At 43.1% G+C, this 19,544-nt stretch overlaps 1 protein-coding gene across 2 annotated transcripts in view; it reads left to right on the forward strand.

Annotated features, from left to right (window-relative positions):
• Positions 1-325: 325 nt before the first annotated feature.
• Positions 326-19,544, forward strand: part of ANKRD52 (ankyrin repeat domain 52) — a 61,943-nt gene continuing 42,724 nt past the window's right edge. For both annotated transcript variants that reach the window (XM_028710057.2, XM_028710069.2), the window contains exons 1-4: positions 326-497; positions 7,240-7,323; positions 16,035-16,113; positions 17,473-17,543. In XM_028710057.2, coding sequence (XP_028565890.2) covers positions 471-497; positions 7,240-7,323; positions 16,035-16,113; positions 17,473-17,543 — 261 coding nt within the window. In that variant the 5' untranslated portion in view covers positions 326-470. The remainder of the gene's footprint in view (positions 498-7,239; positions 7,324-16,034; positions 16,114-17,472; positions 17,544-19,544) is intronic.

The following is a 19,544-nucleotide window of genomic DNA, read 5'->3' on the forward strand; positions in this document are numbered from 1 at the left end:
TAAGTGAAGCAACAAAAATAATATTTGCGGGAAAGGGAAACCAGAATAAATTTAAAGCCGTTGGAAGCGCCTGAGGTAAAAATAATAAGCCGCCTCCCAGGATGCTGCGTGAGCGCCTCAGGCCCGGGCCATTTCTCCCCTCAGGAGACAAGGCCTGGAATGAGTGTCCCCTCAGCCCTCGCTCTGGATGCGCTGGGCGGGCTGCCGGCCTCGCCGCCCCCTGGGACAGGGCGGGCCTCGGCGGCTGGGCCTCCCCGGCAGGGGTCGCTGCTTCGGCTCAGGCCTACATCCTCCTCCTCCTCTCGCTGCCTTCCTCCCTCCGGTGGGCGGGCTCAGTTTGCTCTCGCCGCCCGCCCCACCACCACCAGCAGCCGGAGGGCGCCGCGGCAGCCGAAGCGCGATCGATGCCGGGAGCTCGGAGGAGGCGGCGGCGCTGCTGAGCGAAGCGCGGGGGGCGGCCCCGCCCGGAGATGGGGATTCTCAGCATCACGGACCAGGTACCGGGGTGGGGGGTGCGTGTGTGTGTGAGAGAGAGAAGGAGCTTTCGCCGCCCTCCTTCCCTCCCTCACCAATCCTGCACAACAAACATCGGCACCAGACCCGGCCTCGGCTCCCGCCTTCCCGCGCTCGGCCGCGCCGGCTACGCAAGCTCGGGGATGCGCGGCCTAGTCTGGAGCCGCCCACCCTCGCGCGCCGGGAGCGGCCCTGGGGTCTCGTCTGAGGGAACCCCGGCCTCAAGACTGGAGAACGAGGGGAGGCAGGAGAAAAAGGAGCCGAGCGGGCGGAGCTGGGCCCGAGCCAGATGCTGCCGCCGCCGACATCCCGAGAAGGCCGTCGGCGCCCGGGCTCCGCGCAGAAGCCTCGTTTCTTTCCCGCCTAAGGCGAAGGAGCTGCTTGTTTTCCAGGCTCTCGGCTCTCTTCCTTGCCTCTGCTAGAAAATCCCTTCGCTTTCCCCTCCATCTCTCTGTCTAGTTAGCTATCTATCTAATCCTCGGAACCAGCTTTTTGACTCGCATTTGCACCTGCGAATTCACCCCCCCCCCCAATACACACGTTTCTCCTCTCCCCGTTGCTAACACTTTGTGCTAGCTTCTACCTCTCTCTCTTTCCTGCTTTCTGAGATTCAAACACCCCCCCCCCCCAATCCTAAACGATATTTTCCCTCTGTTGCCACAGGACCTTTTGTGAATTTTTAGAAGTGGCAACAGAAAGGTGAATTTCACACACACACATATCATAGTATTGGGGCGAAAGAAGAGCTTGCACCTGGCAGGACTTCTTTTTCTGTGCAAGTTCTAAAAGGTGCAGGAACCTTCCCCAGGTATACACAGATTTTTCTAGCAAGCCTGTTTCTTGTCCATAGTCTGCATCACTGCATCACACTTGGCCAGGTCTTTGGATTGCCTCTGTTATTTCCTCTTTTATTTTTTTCTAATGTCCCTATTCATTTATACAGACCAGCGTATCTGCCCATGGTTCAAGCTTCCTGTTACTTCTTAAACATCTCTCCATTTCAGAGCCTTGGAAGTTGAACCACTGGTCCAAGGCAAATGACAATTCCTTCTGGCCAAAGTCAGGCTTGCAGCTCAGCTGCGTTGTGGCACAGATGGGCAAGAAATTTTTCATGAACTTCGTTTCTGTTCACATGCATATAAACACACTTTCAAAAGGTGATTTGCCCCTTTTCTACCACCCTCTCCCCTTTTGCACCTTGTAAATCTCAAATCCTTCTTGTGCTTTTGGCCTTTGTGTTGGTTTCTTGCATAGCCTGTGCATTTTCTCCATTCTTGTTACTTGCATGAGGTTTAATCTTGCTTATCTCTTCCATAAAATGATCTCTTTCCATTAGGGTTGCCCTATGTTTCCCAGTAGATTGGCATCTGATCCACATTCTGTGAATATAGCAGGAAACATAAGTTGAATTTCTCTTACATCCGTTGCTTCTTAGAAGACGGTAAACTTGGTGACAGTTGACCATTCGATATTCTGTTACAGCATATAATGAAACCCCAAGGGTTCTGCATTAAGTATTCCTGTAACAGGGGCTTCCCTTACTTAATGTAGAAAATAATTAGTATGTGCATGAGTAAACTTAGGGATAGTAACCAAAACTATCTTACTCATTTTTCTGTTTCTCCAGACATCCCAGAAACATTTATTCTTTTAATACCACCCACGTTGAGGAATTTTGCCTTTTTACTTAAGGGTGCAATGTTTACTTGGCCAATGCAGATTCACTGCAGTGCCTGAGATCACATCCAAAACACATATTTAAAGCACTCTTAGGGCTCCCCACAAATAATCCTGGGAACTGTACATAAAGGGTACTTAGTTAGTCACAGAGCTGCACTTCCCAGCACCCTTAAAAAAACCCAGTTTCCAGTGTTGTTTAGGGGGTGGGGAGCCATGACTATTAAAGTGGTGTAAGCGTGCTTTAAATGTTTGGTCAAGATGTGATTTGAGTTCTAAACTCCCATCTGATCGATCTGCTAGTGGTAGTAATTATCATCATCATCATCATCATTATTATTGGTGAAATGCCTTTCAGGAGTTTGGGTAGTATGAGTGGAGGGCCTTCCCTGCTATCCATCTGTTGCTATTGGGCAAAGAAGGAGCAGAGCCGGTTCTCCATTACTGTCTCTGGGCTTCACTTGCCTGAATGATAGACAATGCCTCCCCCCCCCCCCCCGGCCTGTCTTGTATTGTACTTGTCAGGGACTTACGTGTATGTGCAAACAGATGCACTGCCTCCTCCATTTGCCAGAATCTGGCATATATGATAATTGCTTCCAAAGCATATTCAGTCGCAAAGTGCATGGCAATAATTCTCATTTATCTTCATGCCAATCCTATGAGGTAAATCATTTATATTTAGGCCTGCAAAATTCCACGTTTCCGATAGCTTGAGCTAGAAATTTTTTGTTAGTGGGTTTTACCTCTGGACCCGTTCTGGCTGGCACTAAAAATCTGAAACAGGTTCTTGGAAATTTCTAAAAAAATTCCAGCCCCATTAATGTTCCCATTATGTTGATAGATAGGTGTCATTAGGTTTTCCAGATCCAGCACTTCAACCACACAAATGTAACTTGGATTTTTGAAGCTAAAGCATTCACCTTATTGGGTGTGTCATTCCAGCTGCTCAAGGAGGTGCCCAACTCTAAATTGTGGAGGCATGATGATCATCTAGGAATTGTTCTTCTCCCTAAAGGAGGGATACAGAGTCCCCTGCATTCCATCTCGATGATTCATCCCTCCCCCTTTATGCCTTCCTCCTTTTGCTGCTATATCCAGGCTCTCTGGTGGAGGGAAGTAAACCTGGGGTTAGCCTGACAAAAACGTTGCATCTGGAAAGATTTGCAGAGGCTGGAGTTTTTCTTTTGGAAGATGAGATGAGCAGAAGGGACTGGCAACCACTCTGCCTTTCTACTAAGCTGCACTGTGTGTAGGAGGGCCATGGGGGCATTTGGCACAGCTCTACTGTATTTTCCCTCTTCTCATGGGATTGCTGTTTAGAGCTGTGCCAAGTAGATAAGGGGTCCGTCTTGCTTGTGTACTTTGATTGCATGCCTATTCAGTGTATTCCTTGCAAACCAGAGCTATAAATGATAAATAATTGAGTCTTACAAGCCTTGCGTGTTAAGCATTGTGTGTGCACAAGGAAAGGCTTGGTAGAGTTATGCAGTCAAAATGAATTTACATTCTGACCAGTGTACATAGAAATATGCAGGACGTGTGTGTGTGTGTGTGTGTGTGTGTGTGTGTGTGTGGACTGGGTGGTATTGAAAGGTATAGCTGCTGACAGTATAGCTGAATAGGCATTGTGCTCTTAGATCCGTGTGCTTTATTTCCCCTAAACAATTGGGAAATATCTTTAGGTCAAACTCCAGGACATCTTCGTAAGTTTTATAGGTTTAGGTTGCAATCCTAACCATGTGCATTCAGAAGTAAGTCCTGTTGAATTCAGTGGGGTGACTCCTGGGTAAGTGTGGTTGGGATTGGAGCCTTAAATGTCCAGAAGGAAGTACAAATTGCAGAGAACTCAGGGGAGGTCTCCTGTGTTGTTGCATTGAAGCTTGGAACAGGCAGAAGTGCCAACATTCAGCATGACGTAAGACCTCTGTTTCCTTTCTTTTGAGTCCAGAAATGTTGGAAGCGGGGGAGGTTCTTGCATTTTACACTGAGCTTTGGAGCATGCAGAAGCACCAAGAGTTGTGCTGATTCTGCCTGCTGTAGAGCTGTGCATACCACAGGAATCTGGGATAGGAGAAAATGTCAGTGGCAACCCAGAATAGTCACTTGTCTACTGAACTGAGCCAAAATATGTGGATACTTGCCTTTGGAACTACAGCTAGCCAGAAGATTCAGCATAATTTTCTCTTTATTACCTATCATCGGTAAAAGGCAAGCTCAAAAGTATTTGCATGCGCCAACCCTGTGAATTTAGGTAAATGTTTTCCTTCATTGACTTCGTGAATTGTAGTTACACTGTCAGTAGTCTAGAGAATTCTGGTGCATCCGCCCTGACTTGTCAAATTAAGCATTTGCTTTATGGGTATTTAGATTAATTGGCTCATTATTTATATAGTGATTTCTGTCTCACATTTCTAGTGTCCGTGCACCACTCAGAGTGTTCTACAACAATTTAAAGCAATACAACATAAAACAAACATTCAATGAAAAATATACAATAAAAATAAAGACGCAGAATAAAATGTGAAGGAAGATGGAAAAGAATGTCTTCCCCAGCTGGTGAAAAAAGCCGGGGGGGGGGGCGCGGCATCCATAGGTTAATGCATTTCACAATATTGGTGTAGCCACTGAGAAAGCCCTATTGCTTATCACCATTAATTATGGTTCCACCTTAGATGCTTCCACCCTGCTTCTGATCTTAGGAAGCAGGTAGGTTGCTATGGGAGGAGGTGATCTCTCAGGAATCCTGGACCATAGCCATTTAAGGCTTTAAAGATAATCGCCAACACGTATTGTTTCTGTTCTAGGGTAATTGACTTAACACAATTGCTTTATTAAAAAAGCAAGAAGAAATACATTCACAGAAGTCAGATATAAAAACCTGATAGAGGCTTTTACTGAATTTGGCCCTTTGCATCCTGTGCTTGGAAATCTCTATATTTGTAGTAGCAGGTATTATTTAGCCTGTATCTCTAAGGAGGGCCATAGTTTAGTTGCAGTATGCATATTTCAGTATTAGGCCCCAGATTTGATCAGTGGCTTTGTACATATGAAACTCCCAACTTTGGTCTCTCACTGGTGTTCGGAAAGTCGTCTTGATACCTTTGAAAAATGAGTTTGGTGTGTTGTGCTGTTTAGGTGAATTGTCAATCCAACCTATTTAGAGAGATGGCTTTTTATACCTTGTTCAGATTTTTGTGGCATGCTATATTTGTTTATTTCTAGAATAAGAGAATCTCAGAATTGTAGAGTTGGAAGGGACCCCTGAGGGTCATCAAGTCCAACCCCCAGCAATGTAGGAATCTCAACTAAAGCTTTCACAGCAGATGACCGCCCAACCTCTGTTTTATTGAAATCAACATACACTACATTCACAGCATTCCCCTGATCCACCAAGTTTGTAACTTTTATAAAAAAAATATATATGAGATTCCTCTGGCTGCAGAAATTGGTGGCCAGATTGCTCACCGATCCTCGCTTGACTGCACAGGCTGCTGATTAGTTTCTGGGCCCAATTCAAAGTGCTGACTTTGTCCTATGACTCAGGACCACAATACAGTACCTCTAGTAATGCCTTTCCTCACATGAATCTACCTGGACCCTGAGATCATCATTTGAGACCGATCTTCATGTGCCCCCCTGCATGAAAGAAGGCAGCAACATGAAAACGGGCCTTTTCTGCTGTGGCTCCCCATTTGTGGAATGCTCTCCCCAGGGTGGTTGAACTGGTGCCTTTGTCTAATTAACATCTTATACCTCTTTTAAATGTGTTTTTTTTGGGGGGGGAGGTTTATTGGTTTGTTGTTTTTGTTCTTATCAAGTATTTAATGTTTTTGTCTTGTATTTTACTCTGTGTACCACCCTGAGATCTACGGGTGAAGGATGGTACACAAATTTGATACCTAAAAATAAACAAACAAATAAATAAATAAATAATAAAAAAAATATGGGGACAACATTTACCTGTCTCCAGTCTGCAGGGACCTCACTTGTTCTCTCACAGATTATAGACAGAGGCAAAGTAGCTAAGTGTTCCCATACCATCTCTTTTTGTACCTTGGCCTTCAGCCGCCTTCTTGAATCGTTTATTCTGTAATCACCAGGTTGGCCACTGCTTTCCTTTTGGGTGAAGACAGGTACCAGGCAATTCTGCCTTATGTCTGTCAGAATAGCAATTCTCCGTCTTCTTCACACAAAGGACCTATTACTTGCTTCAAGCACAGCTGAAGAAACCTTCAAAAATTATTTTTCACCACTCTTGCAAGCCTCTGGCCCAAAAATCTGTGTCTGGGGTGAGGGCATGGCATTGATTTTGCAGCTCTAGTGACACAGCATGGCTCTTGGCAGTCCTGCTTCTGTGTGCCATGTTCCTCCAGGGGTTTGTCTCCTGCTGTGGGCAGTCTTCCTCCTCCCTAGGGGCACCCCACCTTTGTCGCTGTTCCCAGGCCACTCTGCTCTAGCGAGAAATTTTTCATCTTGCCCAGTAGCTCAAAGTGTGAAAGGCAGGCCTCGAGTTGTTGTACCTTCTCTTCCAGCAAGGCAACCAGCTTGCACTGTTGCACATTCTCAGGTAGGAAGACAAACATGGTACAGGTGTTGCAAGTCACCGCAGCAGTTCCCTCACCGTCCACATGTCTTGGTCCTATGTATACCATGAGACAGCACTCCAGGCCTCTCCTTCAAAATACCCTCAGAAGTCCTGGTTATGAGCTCCCAGAGGCTGCTTTTCAAGGCCTCATTTTTCACAGAGGTGTTCACAATATAACAAGGGAATACAAGTACAGGGGACAGCCATTTTGCACATGTTCAATTGGCGCATGACCATTGATGCATGCGCCGTTTTCGGCCCCAGAAGGGGGTGGTGTGGGCTTATGCACACTCTGCCGATGCATGTAATAACCCAGGGTGCAACCTCTGCGCAAACGGAGTTGCCTGTATGTAAAAATAACAAAGATCCAGATGGGAAAAAAAATGAAATAATAAGCTAGCACATAACTTCCCTTTCTCATCCTGCTTATTTTACAGTTGCTCTTTTCTCCTCCTTTATAGCCTCCTCTGGTCCAAGCCATCTTTAATCGTGATATAGAGGAAGTACGGTCATTGCTGAGCCAGAAGGAGAATATCAATGTACTGGTAAGTTTTGGAGAACCAATTTTTCCTTGTAATACTGAACCTGCTTCTTTCAACTTTGCATGAAGATTACAATTTCCTTTTGGCTAAGCTTCCCTCACCACCACACACACATTGTGGGTAGAGCAGGGAAGTACGAATTGATCCATGTACTATGTGTCCCTTTTAGAATTTGTGTTTAAGAACTAGATGTGCTAAAGCAGGGGTTGGAAGCATCTTTGGGCCCATGGACACATTTGCAAACCAGCAAAGCTGTTGTGGATACCACACACTCACAAACTATACCTGTGTGCACACTGCAGTCACACACATTCAATCACTCTCCCCTTCTGCTAGCAATTAGGCTTTAAAAACCACTGCTTGTTTATTTCGAACCTAATTGTAATTTTATGTTGTGAACTGCCCTGATGTGTATAAAGGGCAGGATATAAATTTAATAAATAATAATAAAATAATTTCAGCAGGTTGAGGGGCAGAGTAGTTGAAATTTGTGGCTCCAGGGATGGCCTCTGCAGGTGCTGGTGTGCCCACAGGTGCAATGTTGGCAACCCATCTACTAAAGTTTCCCAGCTTAGCAAGCTTAAATGTTTGTTTTAACTATTTGATGTTTTGCCATTGTGTTGCAGTGACTGGATATTGGTCTTTGACAGACATGGGTTTGGAATCCAACTTAGTTACACTCTTGGTGGGTTTATTGCCTAGTTTTCATCTCTGGACCTCAGTTTCCCATTTGTAAAATGGGAATGTTGGTGAACACAGGGTTGTTGCGGTGACAGATACAGACTGTGAAGTACTGTGCAGACACCGAATTGGTATACAGGGCTGAAAGGCCCACACATCACCCGTAAATGTTGACTTTGTTGGGGATCGGCTGTACCAGATGTATTAGTCTGGCTGTACAGAGCGGTGGGTGGCACTGGGATCAGCTGTTCTCTTTGGCACCAAGTGTGTTCTGGATTAGTCTTGTGGCCTCGGAGTGAGAACAGCCTGTGTTACAGTGGTGTTCATCTTGTTCTTGTCTAGCCCACGAAACAGTAATTGGCTCTTCATTTCCTCTTAGCTCATTCAGCTGAGGTGCATTTAATATAGGCCCATTATAAGCCGATTTTGTGTGAGAAGGTGAAACTCTTAGTGTTTGGAGCAAACCAGGAGGTGTGACAATTAAATGCATCTTAGGCTGTCTCCAGAACATATCAGTAGTAGCCCAGACTCAGGAATGTGAGAAATCTAGAGTCTTGGGTGTTTGAGCACATGAGCAGCAAGTTGATGAACTGGTAAAGAATACTCATTAAAGCAGATTATACATATTTGGGCCATATTTCTAGTAGGATAATAAGATGGTTTAAGCAATTAGTAGGATCTCCTTTGGATTGCATTTGTTCTGTTCTGGACACCCAAGTTTCAGAGTGTTATAACAATTGAATTTAAGGAGCATCCCTTAGGAAAATCTTTAAAATCTTGCTACTGCAAGGGGCCAAACCAAACTTCCTCCTAACTGTGAGCAATTCTACAACAAAGTATTAGAGGAGGACTTGGTGCGTTGACACATGTTGATAGCCAAGGGCTGCTGGTTGCTCGGGAACGCAGAGGGATTTCTCCCTCTTTATTCCACCCTTGGCACAAGTGGAAGAAACAAACCAGGAAGCCGCAATTAAGCTTGACTTTTTGCAATATCTGAACTTGGGATCGTGGTTTGTATTTTCCTAACAAGCCAGGATTGTCAGCCAGCCATAAAATGAGGTGCCCCCCCCTCAGCTCGTTAGGTAAAAAACAAACCACAGTACAAGATTCAAACGTCATGGAAAACCAAGCTTAATTATGGCTTCCTGGTTTGTTTCTGCCACTCGTGCCAGAGAGGAGTAAAGGAGGAGTATTTGGATAACATGCTGCAACTCAGTGTTCATTCAAATAAGTCAGGATAGCCAGCAGCCCTGGTTTATTGTAACATGTAGACATTCATGTTTCCCACTTTAAGAAAAGGCTAGTGCGGCTGTATGCTTGCCTTTTATTTAGGGGCAAAGATGTCAGTAGATGACTTGGGTGTGTGTGGAGGCGGTAGAGTTAAAGGAAAAGTGGTGCTTTATGAGGTCAAACTAGCGACATGCAATCTACAAAATGAAAATGAGAATATTGGCAACTGTTTACCATGTTAATGGTAACAACCTATTATTAGGCAGATCCCTGATGGGCAGGATATAGTCTGCTGCCTCTTGAAATAGGCGACAAACAAACTCTCCCAATAGTTCACATTGGACTAGTTCAATCCTCACACCCCCCCATCCAAGTCACAGTGTGCCACATAGATGGCAGATACACTGCCAGCAAAGCACATAAATCCAGGTGACCAAGCGAGTGCGCTGAGCTAAATGAATCCTTGTTGCACTTTGAGTAAGATGATACTTTTTATTGGCTCTCAGGCTGAAAATGAAACCACACTGTTGAGCTTTACAGTACTGTACTCATCTCCATTGTCTCTTGAGACGGACAGATGCCAACAACACATTTACCATCGTGACTAGTAGCCATTGATAGCATTATCCTCTGTGAATTTGTCTAACCCATCCAAGTTGGGGGACTATCAGTATATCCTGAGGGAGTGAATTCAATGTATACACTGTGCAAAGTCCTTCCATTTGTCTTCAGAATGGGGCAGCTAGACTGGTGACTGGGAGCAGCCGCGGAGACCACATAACACTGGTCTTGAAAGACCTACACTGGCTCCCAGTACATTTTCGAGCACAATTCAAAGTGTTGGTGCTGACCTTTAAAGCCCTAAATGGCCTCGGTCCAGTATACCTGAAGGAGCGTCTCCACTTCCATCGTTCTGCCTGGACACTGAGGTCTAGCGCTGAGGGCCTTCTGGATGTTCCCTCACTGCGAGAAGCCAAGTTACAGGGAACCAGGCAGAGGGTCTTCTCGGTAGTGGCACCCGCCCTGTGGAACGCCCTCTCACCAGATGTCAAAGAGAAGAACAACTACCAGACTTTTAGAAGACATCTGAAGGCAGCCCTCTTTAAGGAAGCTTTTAATGTTTAATAGACTATTGCATTTTAATGTTCCGTTGGAAGCCGCCCACAATGGCTGGGGAAACCCTGCCAGATGGGTGTGGTATAAATGATTATTATTATTATTATTATTATTATTATTCATTGGGCAATCTCCGGTTCTAACATTTTCAGAGAAGAAAACATTCTGGGTGGTATTCAATGCTAGTTCTACTCAGAGTAGACCCCTTGAAGTTAATGAACATGAGTAACTTAAATTCAGAACTGTGACTTCACTGAACACAACCCTCTCTCTGCATATTATTCATTATTTTGGAAACCTCTGTTGTGCCTCCTCTGTTGCTCCCTTTTTTCAAAATTTGATCCTGGCCTGATCCCAAAACTTCCTGTATCTGATGGAGACGGCTAAGCTTGATGTCGCTGGAGTGTGTTACAATATAATATGCCAGTTATATTTTGAGTCTGGTGTGTCTAATTTCCAGGTAGGGGTCTTACCTGTTAGTTGTTAAACTTGTGCCACAGATGACAGCATGAGTCGGTTAAGCTCAAGAGCTATAGGTCACTTCAAACACAGTACCTGAATTCAAATTCTTGGTACATTTTGATGAAGTACCTAAAGATGATCTCTGAAGTTCTGAAAGCTTGTTTTGATTTCCCCCAACAGAAGTTCTGATAAATGTTAGCTCACATATTTTCTACTTCTTATTATTGGGGATGACCATAGCAGTAACTGATACTTGGCAGTGGTTCATTCTAGTTGGTAATAATAAAACATTAGATATTCAGGGGTATGTCCCCCCCCCCTATTTTTTTGTATGGTCACTCTACTTTTGGTCCATTGATTAAAAACTTGGGAGGAAATTACTTGGAAAGCAACTCATGTGATATTTCCCTATCAGTGCACCCTGGAATAAAAATGATTTACAACTTGGTCCTAATTATATTTGCTTCTAAGTTCCACTAAATTTATAGAACTAGTGTTCTTGTGCTTAAGATTGCAGAATGAGGGTTAAATGCTTTCCTCTGATCTTGGTTGTGCACTTTGTGCACTTGGTTGTGCACTCTAACACACTTAGAGGGGACCTAAGTAGCTAAGAATTAAAAAATAAATAGAGTTGCTTGGAATGGATCAGCTCATCTGTGCTGATGCACAGTTTTCTAAATCAGTCGTTCTGCAGCTGAGAAATGAAATTTAAGTTTGGTTTGATTGCCAGACTTTCTTGCTCTTTTTTATTTTTTCACTTACTCTTTTTTCTTTTTAAAAATGAGAGAGATGCCTCTGGAACCATAGGGGTGAAAAGCAGGTTGTTGTTGATGATGATGATAATGATAATAATAATAATAGTAGTAGTTCAGGACTCAACAATCCATGTTTCAAATTGGCTTCGACTTTTAAGTGTGGGGCTGTGTCCTTTTAACACTTTACACATTTGATCATTTGGCCTTAGAGCACTGATATCCTTCTGAGCAGTTAATGCCAAGCACTTGGCACCAAACCCAAAGGCCAAATGCTAGTTGATTTGATACAGAATCTAAGTGGTGCTTCCTGCCTTTTGATAGCCTTGATTTTATGCCTTATCAGAGCTGTTTGCCTTGCTCTTAGGATTTGATTGTTTGGGGCATGAAGTTTAGAAGCAAATGAAGTAGCAAGGTCTACATACAGAACAACCTTGCTTTGTCTTTGAGGGAGTCGTTCTTCCAAGTGTCCTGAATAGTTTGAAGATGTTTGTTGGAAATTTCAGCCTCTCTTTTAGTGCTCAGCTCAGCTCAGCTCAGCTCAGCTGCTATACTCTAACCCAGGGGTGGGGAACGTTTTCTAAGAATAGATTAAACTTTTATTAAAAGAAGAAAGTAGAATATTTTATTAATAAAATAATAATTTTTAAAAAAATTAGATCGAAATTTTGAAATTCTCTGAGGGAGGACCTGATGGGTCAGAAATGCACTGGATTATAAACTTTTGAACATCAAATGGTTTATTCTACCCCTTTACTCTCCCCCTGCCCCCCCCCCCATTTGCCTGGGGTTTCCCTCTTTTTCTACTCTTACATTATATAAAGGCCTTACCATGTTGCAGGAGTGAGACAGTCATCCAAATCTGATTGCATTCCTTCTTGTTCTGTTTACCACAGCATTTGAGATTGCTTAAAAGCCTTAAGGTGTATTGTTTGTTTAATACAGTGGTACCTCAGGTTACATATGCTTCAGGTTACAGACTCCACTAACCCAGAAATAGTACCTCGGGTTAAGTACTTTGCTTCAGGATGAGAACAGAAATCGTGTGGCGGCGCGGCAGCAGTAGGAGGCCCCATTAGCTAAAGTGGTGCTTCAGGTTAAGAACAGTTTCAGGTTAAGTACAGACCTCCGGAACGAATTAAGTACTTAACCCGAGGTAGCACTGTAATCCAATCAATTGTAGTGGTGCTGCTATAATCACTAACATTTGTTTACTTATTTCATTTATAGTCAACCGTCCTTCCATCATGGGACTGAATGTGTACATGAGGTTTCCAGATATTCTCCCATCTTAGCATTAACCAGACCCAGACCTGCTTAAGTTTAGCAAGATGGTTGCATCAACATTCCCTCTAGCCATGTACTGCTGCCTTTGAGTCTTGGGTCTAAGATATATGCAGCAATGTCTTGTTAGAGGGTAAGACCCCGAGGTGGTTATCACCGGTGGAGGCCAAGGCTCGAAAAAGACCCAACATGGAGGCCTATTGGCCGAAATATTGGGAAATAATTGAAAAAATTGGAGATAATTGGAGGTTGCAGAGCTTGGAGAAATTAAAGAATAAGGTGCGAGACTGGTTACATTACGCTCAAATTCAAGAGGTTTTTAAATTAGATAAAAAGGTTGGGTTCCAGGTGGAAAAATCGAAACTAGAGACGGAATTGTTAGAACCAAAAACTAAGACACTTTCGAGAATGTATAACTTGCTGCTTAAATGGAACACACAGGATGAGACAGTTAAATCTGCCATGATAAAATGGGCACAGGACATTGGGCATAACATCATGTTTGAGGACTGGGAAAGGTTATGGAACACCGGAATGAAATTCACGGCATGTAATGCCTTGAAGGAAAACATTATGAAAATGATATACCGGTGGTACATGACCCCAGTCAAGCTTGCTAAGATATATCACATGTCTGACAATAAATGTTGGAAATGTAAGGAGGCTGAAGGGACATTCTTTCACCTCTGGTGGACTTGCCCAAAAGTGAAGGCCTTCTGGGAAGTGATTTACAATGAGTTAAAAAAGGTATTTAGGTATACCTTTCCCAAGAAACCAGAGGCCTTCCTTCTGGGCATTGTAGACCAGAAAGTGTTAAAGAAGGATAGAACTTTGTTTATGCATGCTACTACAGCAGCAAGAATTCTTATCGCAAAGTATTGGAAGACACAAGATTTACCCACACTGGAGGAGTGGCAGACGCAATTGATGGACTACATGGAACTGGCTGAAATGACTGGCAGAATCCGAGATTTGGGAGAGGAAACAATGGAAGAGGACTGGAAAAAATTTAAGGACTATTTGCAAAAACACTATAAGTTGTATGAATGTTAAGAATGTGCATGATTTGGAAATTTTAGCTTCAGCAACTCGATGTGGTGAATTGAAAATTAAGTTATAAGAAAGACGAGGTGGAAACATGAAATAACTATATTATGTTTATTTTAAGGTACAAACAATTGAGATACAGTATTTCGAATTTAGAAACATAATATTTGAAAGATACAGTAAGATATGAAATAAGGTAACAAATTGCTGATGTTTTTATTGCAAAGAACGCAGGGTTCGGAAGATGTGGGGAAGTCCAGTTGGAATGGTAAAAACATTTTGGAAAGTTGGTTTTTTATATATTTCTTTCTCTCTTGGCTCTTTTCTTTTTTCTTTATTCTGTATTTTTCTGACTGTTTGAAAGAAAATTTAATAAAATATTAAAAAAAAAAAAAGATATATGCAGCAATGTGAATTGGCTTTGTATCATTTTAAAGCACTGCTTTCAAAAGCATTTCACTAGTCATCCTGAAGGAGAAGATACTCCTTAAGAGGAGTTCACATGCCATTTCTATTCTCATTTCCATTTTTCCATTTCAAGCTATGTGTGAGAGCTGTTTTGTTATGTTTCTTTTTGAAGTTTCTGGATTTTTTTCTGGGATCTACCAATTTGTGTAGCCTTGATGGCAATGATTGACATGTCAATGCGTCTTAAATTCATATAATCCTTTCAAAGTCAATGTCAAGTTTTTGAAAGGCTAAATTAAGGTCTCTTACATTTAGAGCATATTAGGTAAGCACATTACAAAACATTGCACTACATTAATTGGCTCTAACTCTCTGTTCAAGAACATATTATTATTATTATTATTATTATTATTATTATTATTATTATTATTATGATGTGGTGGTGGTTGTAAGTTTTTAATGTTTGATCTTTTTGCTATGCTTTTATTATGTTGGAAGCTGCCCAGAGTGGCTGGAACAACCCATTCAGATGAGCAGAGTATAAATTATCATCATTGTAGTTAAGCTATCTGTGAGACTCATTAAAAGCAACCAAAGCAAAAGTTAGATGAATAAATCCTCCAACAATATATCTGAGTTTACTAAGCTCATTTAACTTGGCAGCAGTTAAGAATAGTCAATCAAATTCGAATGCAGTGCAGGCTTTTTGAATCAGTATCCTACATAGGTCATGTCACTGTGATCAGCTAGTGAGATCCAGCAGACCAGCCAGTGTACCTTCCATTGTTACTGGGGAAAAGCAGTGGGGCAGAACAGGCATATGGATTTTCTTCTTACAGGGTGTACAGTTGCTCCTGGCTGAAGGTGATCCACTCTTTAAGCAAACTTTCATGGCTTGTGGCAGACACGTTTTGAGGGTTGCAGTCGGTAATGCCGTGGGTTAACAACCAGGTTTAAAATTTCGGCTACTTTGTCTTTGCACAACTTTTCCTATATAAGGTCTTAAGCTTCAATTTGTCACTGGATAGATAAGCTCAGATATATTGCTACATATTTCAGCACATCAAGGTAATTGGTCTATAGACTGAAAAGATTGGATGGCAACAACAGCATGGAACAGTATTCTAGTAAAGGTAAAGGGAGCCCTGACCATTAGGTCCAGTCGTGACCGACTCTGGGGTTGCGGCGCTCATCTCGCTTTATTGGCCAAGGGAACCGGCGTTTGTCCGCAGACAGCTTCCGGGTCATGTGGCCAGGATGACTAAGCTGCTTCTGGCGAACCAGAGCAGCGCACAGAAACGCCGTTTACCTTCCCGCCGGAGTGGTACCTATTTATCTACTTGCACTTTGACGTGCTTTCGAACTGCTAGGTTGGCAGGAGCAGGGACCGAACAACGGGAGCTCACCCCGTCACGGGGATTCGAACCACCGACCTTCTGATCGGCAAGTCCTAGGCTCTGTGGTTTAACCCACAGCACCACCCGCATCCCTCAGTATTCTAGTAGCTGGTCCCATTGCACAATGGGACTTCCGCATATTCCCTTGAATCTGTTCTAGGGGTTTCCCTCAACCCTCTGGAGCAGGGGAAGGAGAGGAGGCAAATGTTCTGTTGCACAAGCACAAACCATTGCACTGATGAAACAATTGCCTTAGTGCTATGCTGGATTCCTCCCATGGCTTTTAGATTCCACTTTAAAATCTTCCATTTATCTCTATTGTGTTTCCCCAAACCAGGACCAAGAGAGACGAACCCCTTTGCATGCAGCTGCATACTTGGGAGACGCCCCTATTCTTGAACTCCTAATAATATCAGGTAAGAAGTGAAGGTGTATGTTCTGGTTGATAAGAGGTGAAGGAGGTCAGGTCTAGCAGCTTCAGGGCATTTGCTGAATAGAAAAAGAAAACCTCTTCCTATCCTGAGGGAACTGGTGGCAGTTTGGTGCAGACTTGTATATATCACTGCCTAAACTGTCAGGGGGGCAGAGTCACAGAGAGGATCGAGTAACACTGATAGATCCTGTGCAGTCCTGCAGTTGAGAGCGCTGACTTTAAACTGGGGTGGTAGCTTTATATTCCATGTTCAGCTCCAGCTTCAGGCAAATTGCTATTGCTCATCCTCTGTTAACAGGCCTTTAAGGCAGGAATTATAATGATCTACAATTTAAACAGTCACAAGAATGAATGAGAGGATCGTAAAGTGCTTTCATATTAAAAGTGCTAAAGTTAGCAGATTGCTACTAGTAATATTATTGGAGTCATGATTCTGCAGCAGCAAAGATTTATGGAAACGTTCGAATTCAGGGAAGCTATTTTGAAACAGACAGCTCTATCCACTGTAACTCTTCCTGTGTAGATTGCAGGGCAGAGTTGGCTTTCTGGACAGTGAAGCCAGCACAGATGGTTCTCAACGCATATGCTAAATGTCTCCAAGTTAATGGTCATGGAAGAAGTTGGCTATTGATGGTATATAATTTTAAAACAAGTGCTAGTTTTTGAAAGCTGCCGGTTTTCAGATATTTCTCTTTCGATGAGGATTGGGACACTAAATTGTGTGATCCTACTTGTACAAACTAATTATTCTTCCTTTTCAAGCATGTTTAAGCATGGCTTCTGAACACGGTATCTTTCGTTAAGAAGAATTTTGCATCTCTGTCCTTGTGAGAAAGTTCTGTGAGTCAGAGGTTCTTTTCATTTAAACAACTGGACTGCCTTTATCAGTTGCAAAGTTAAAGTTAGTGGAAGTGAGACTGGATTTTGTACAGTTCAGGAGGCCAACGTAACATTAACCTTGAGGTATTGATAATACCATGCTCTTCAGTCTAAGGAATAGTACAATCAATATGTGCACAACTTATTTGCAGCTTAGCTTTTTGAATGGTGGGCATTTTCTGAATACAGTGCCAATGTTCTCTTCCTCTTAATCTGTCTGCTGCCGTTTTTGTTGCAAAACAAGTGAGACCCATATCTGCAAATACATGGTGAGCTAATGGCTACAATCCTAGCTCCACTTACCAGGAAGCAAGCCCCATTGAATTCAGCAATACTTCTGAGTAAAACATGGTTAGGATTGCATTTTAAGGGGATAAATGGATTCTAATATTGGGTGCAGGGACAAGGGATGCTTTTCGTCAGTATAAGATCTTGCTTTATCTCTCCTATCCGCCTTGGGCAGGTGCTAACGTTAATGCAAAGGACACCCTTTGGCTAACCCCGTTACACCGTGCTGCAGCTTCTCGCAATGAGGTAGGTACTAGTTCCGTTGACCTGTTTTCATTCATCCTGTTAAAGTGGCAAAGGAGATGCTCTTTCTCATAGGGCCCTCCTATAGCCACCCTTTGGGCAACTTCATTTCCCCCTTCATATGCCAGTGCTTACCCTGGGTCACAAGGAAAACCAGCAGCTATCTTGAATGTCTGCAAACAAGTGTTACCTAAATCGTGAAAGGTGGAACGAGACCTGTTGCCTTCCTTGCAGTCCATCTTTGTGGGCCTTATTGTGACTTAATGTAGCTGTGTAAGTTTCAAGTGAGGAGGGGTCCTGCTACATCTTGTGTCCCTCAGATTTCCGATTGCTGTAGCCAGTACCTTCCCCCTCCCCTTTAATTAACATGGATGGACAAATCAGTTGTGTACCTGAAAAGAGAATGAAGTCAGAGTTACCTGTCCTTGAAGTTTGCTGGAATGAGGGAAATTACAGAATAGTGTGTTACGTTCCATAACCCCCATTCCATGGTCAGCATTTCTACTGAATACCTATTTTGTCTGAATTAAGCTTCAATTTGTTACCTTTACTCTTGTCTTTTACCAATTCATAACATGGACCGGCTTCCCTGGAATTTGATGGAAAGGAGAGAGTGAGTTGGGTATCATCAGTACATTGGTGACACCAAACCCTAAAAATTAGTCGTTTAATGTGGATGCTAAATAGAACTTGGTACAAGATGGAACTAGGACATTGGCCAAGGGGTCTAACAGGAATCCCCCAGCAGAATCACCCCTGGAACTCCACAAAATGAAGCCTGCAAATCCTGTCCCAGTCAGATGATTACGAGGGTTGATGGTATTGAAAGCTGCCTAGATGGTCTTGCAGAACCAACAGAGAAATATCCCCCCTGCCAATTCCTGGTGTATATAGCCCACTAAGGTGTCTAAATCTGCCTCAGTCCCATAATCAGACTTGAAGTAAGATTGAAATGGATCTAAATAATCCACCTCGCCTACCTGGAGTGTCATGCCACTCACAAACTCAGGCGTCTTGCCCAGAAATGGAGTGTTGGGGACAGGCAAGAAATATTATGAAATATGATGAGGTTCAAGGAAGCTTCTTAAAAGACATTAGGGCCCTTGCTTGGTCAGTTCCCTTGGCAGCTATTATACGCCAAGAAGGGCAAGTGTGGAGCACACACGTAGTAGGCCTCACCCTTCCACGGATCCTGTCCATATGCCTGAGCTGTACAAATTGAAACTGTCCCCTATAACTGGACAAGTTAGTCTAGGCTTGTCACCTGGTGCAGAGAAAGGATCAGGTGACCAGGCAGGAAAGCTCAGTAAAAGCTCCTCCTCTCCCCACTCCCAACTTTTTGTCCAGAAACAGCTAATTTAGGATTGTGTAGAAAATAAGGTTAGTATCTTTTGTACACTTGTTTGCAAGGCTTCACTGGTTTACTTTAAAGTCATAAATCAATATTCTGTATCCCAGAGTGCCAAGATCTGCAATTTCTGCCCAAGCTGAATGCGTTATGAACCTAATCTGGCCCTGTGTCACAGAGACAAGGCTGCTCCCAGTGAGCATTTTTAGCAGGATTAGGAATGGAGATTTGCGCAGAATGCATGGATGTGGAAGCTCCCTTTTGCCCACAGACACACACATGCACACTCAGGGATCTAAATAGTGCAGTAAACTAAAGTTGCCTTAATTTTCTCTCAGACTGTTCTATAAAATAAAATAAAATGTTTGTATTAATATTTTATCGAAAAGGTTTCAGTTATAAAGAAATAAATTGATACAAAGAAAAATAAAAAGGCACAAAAATGTGTAGGAATATATACAGTAGATATATATATATATATATATATATATATATATATATATATATGCAAATACAGTGGTACCTCATGTTAAGTACTTAATTCGTACCGGATTAAGGCCTCCTGCTGTCGCCGCACCGCCGGAGCCCGATTTCTGTTCTCATCCTGAAGTAAAGTTCTTAACCTGAAGCACTATTTCTGGGTTAGCGGAGTGTGT

This window comes from Podarcis muralis, chromosome 2, assembly GCF_964188315.1.
Source record: "Podarcis muralis chromosome 2, rPodMur119.hap1.1, whole genome shotgun sequence".
NCBI lineage: Eukaryota > Metazoa > Chordata > Lepidosauria > Squamata > Lacertidae > Podarcis > Podarcis muralis.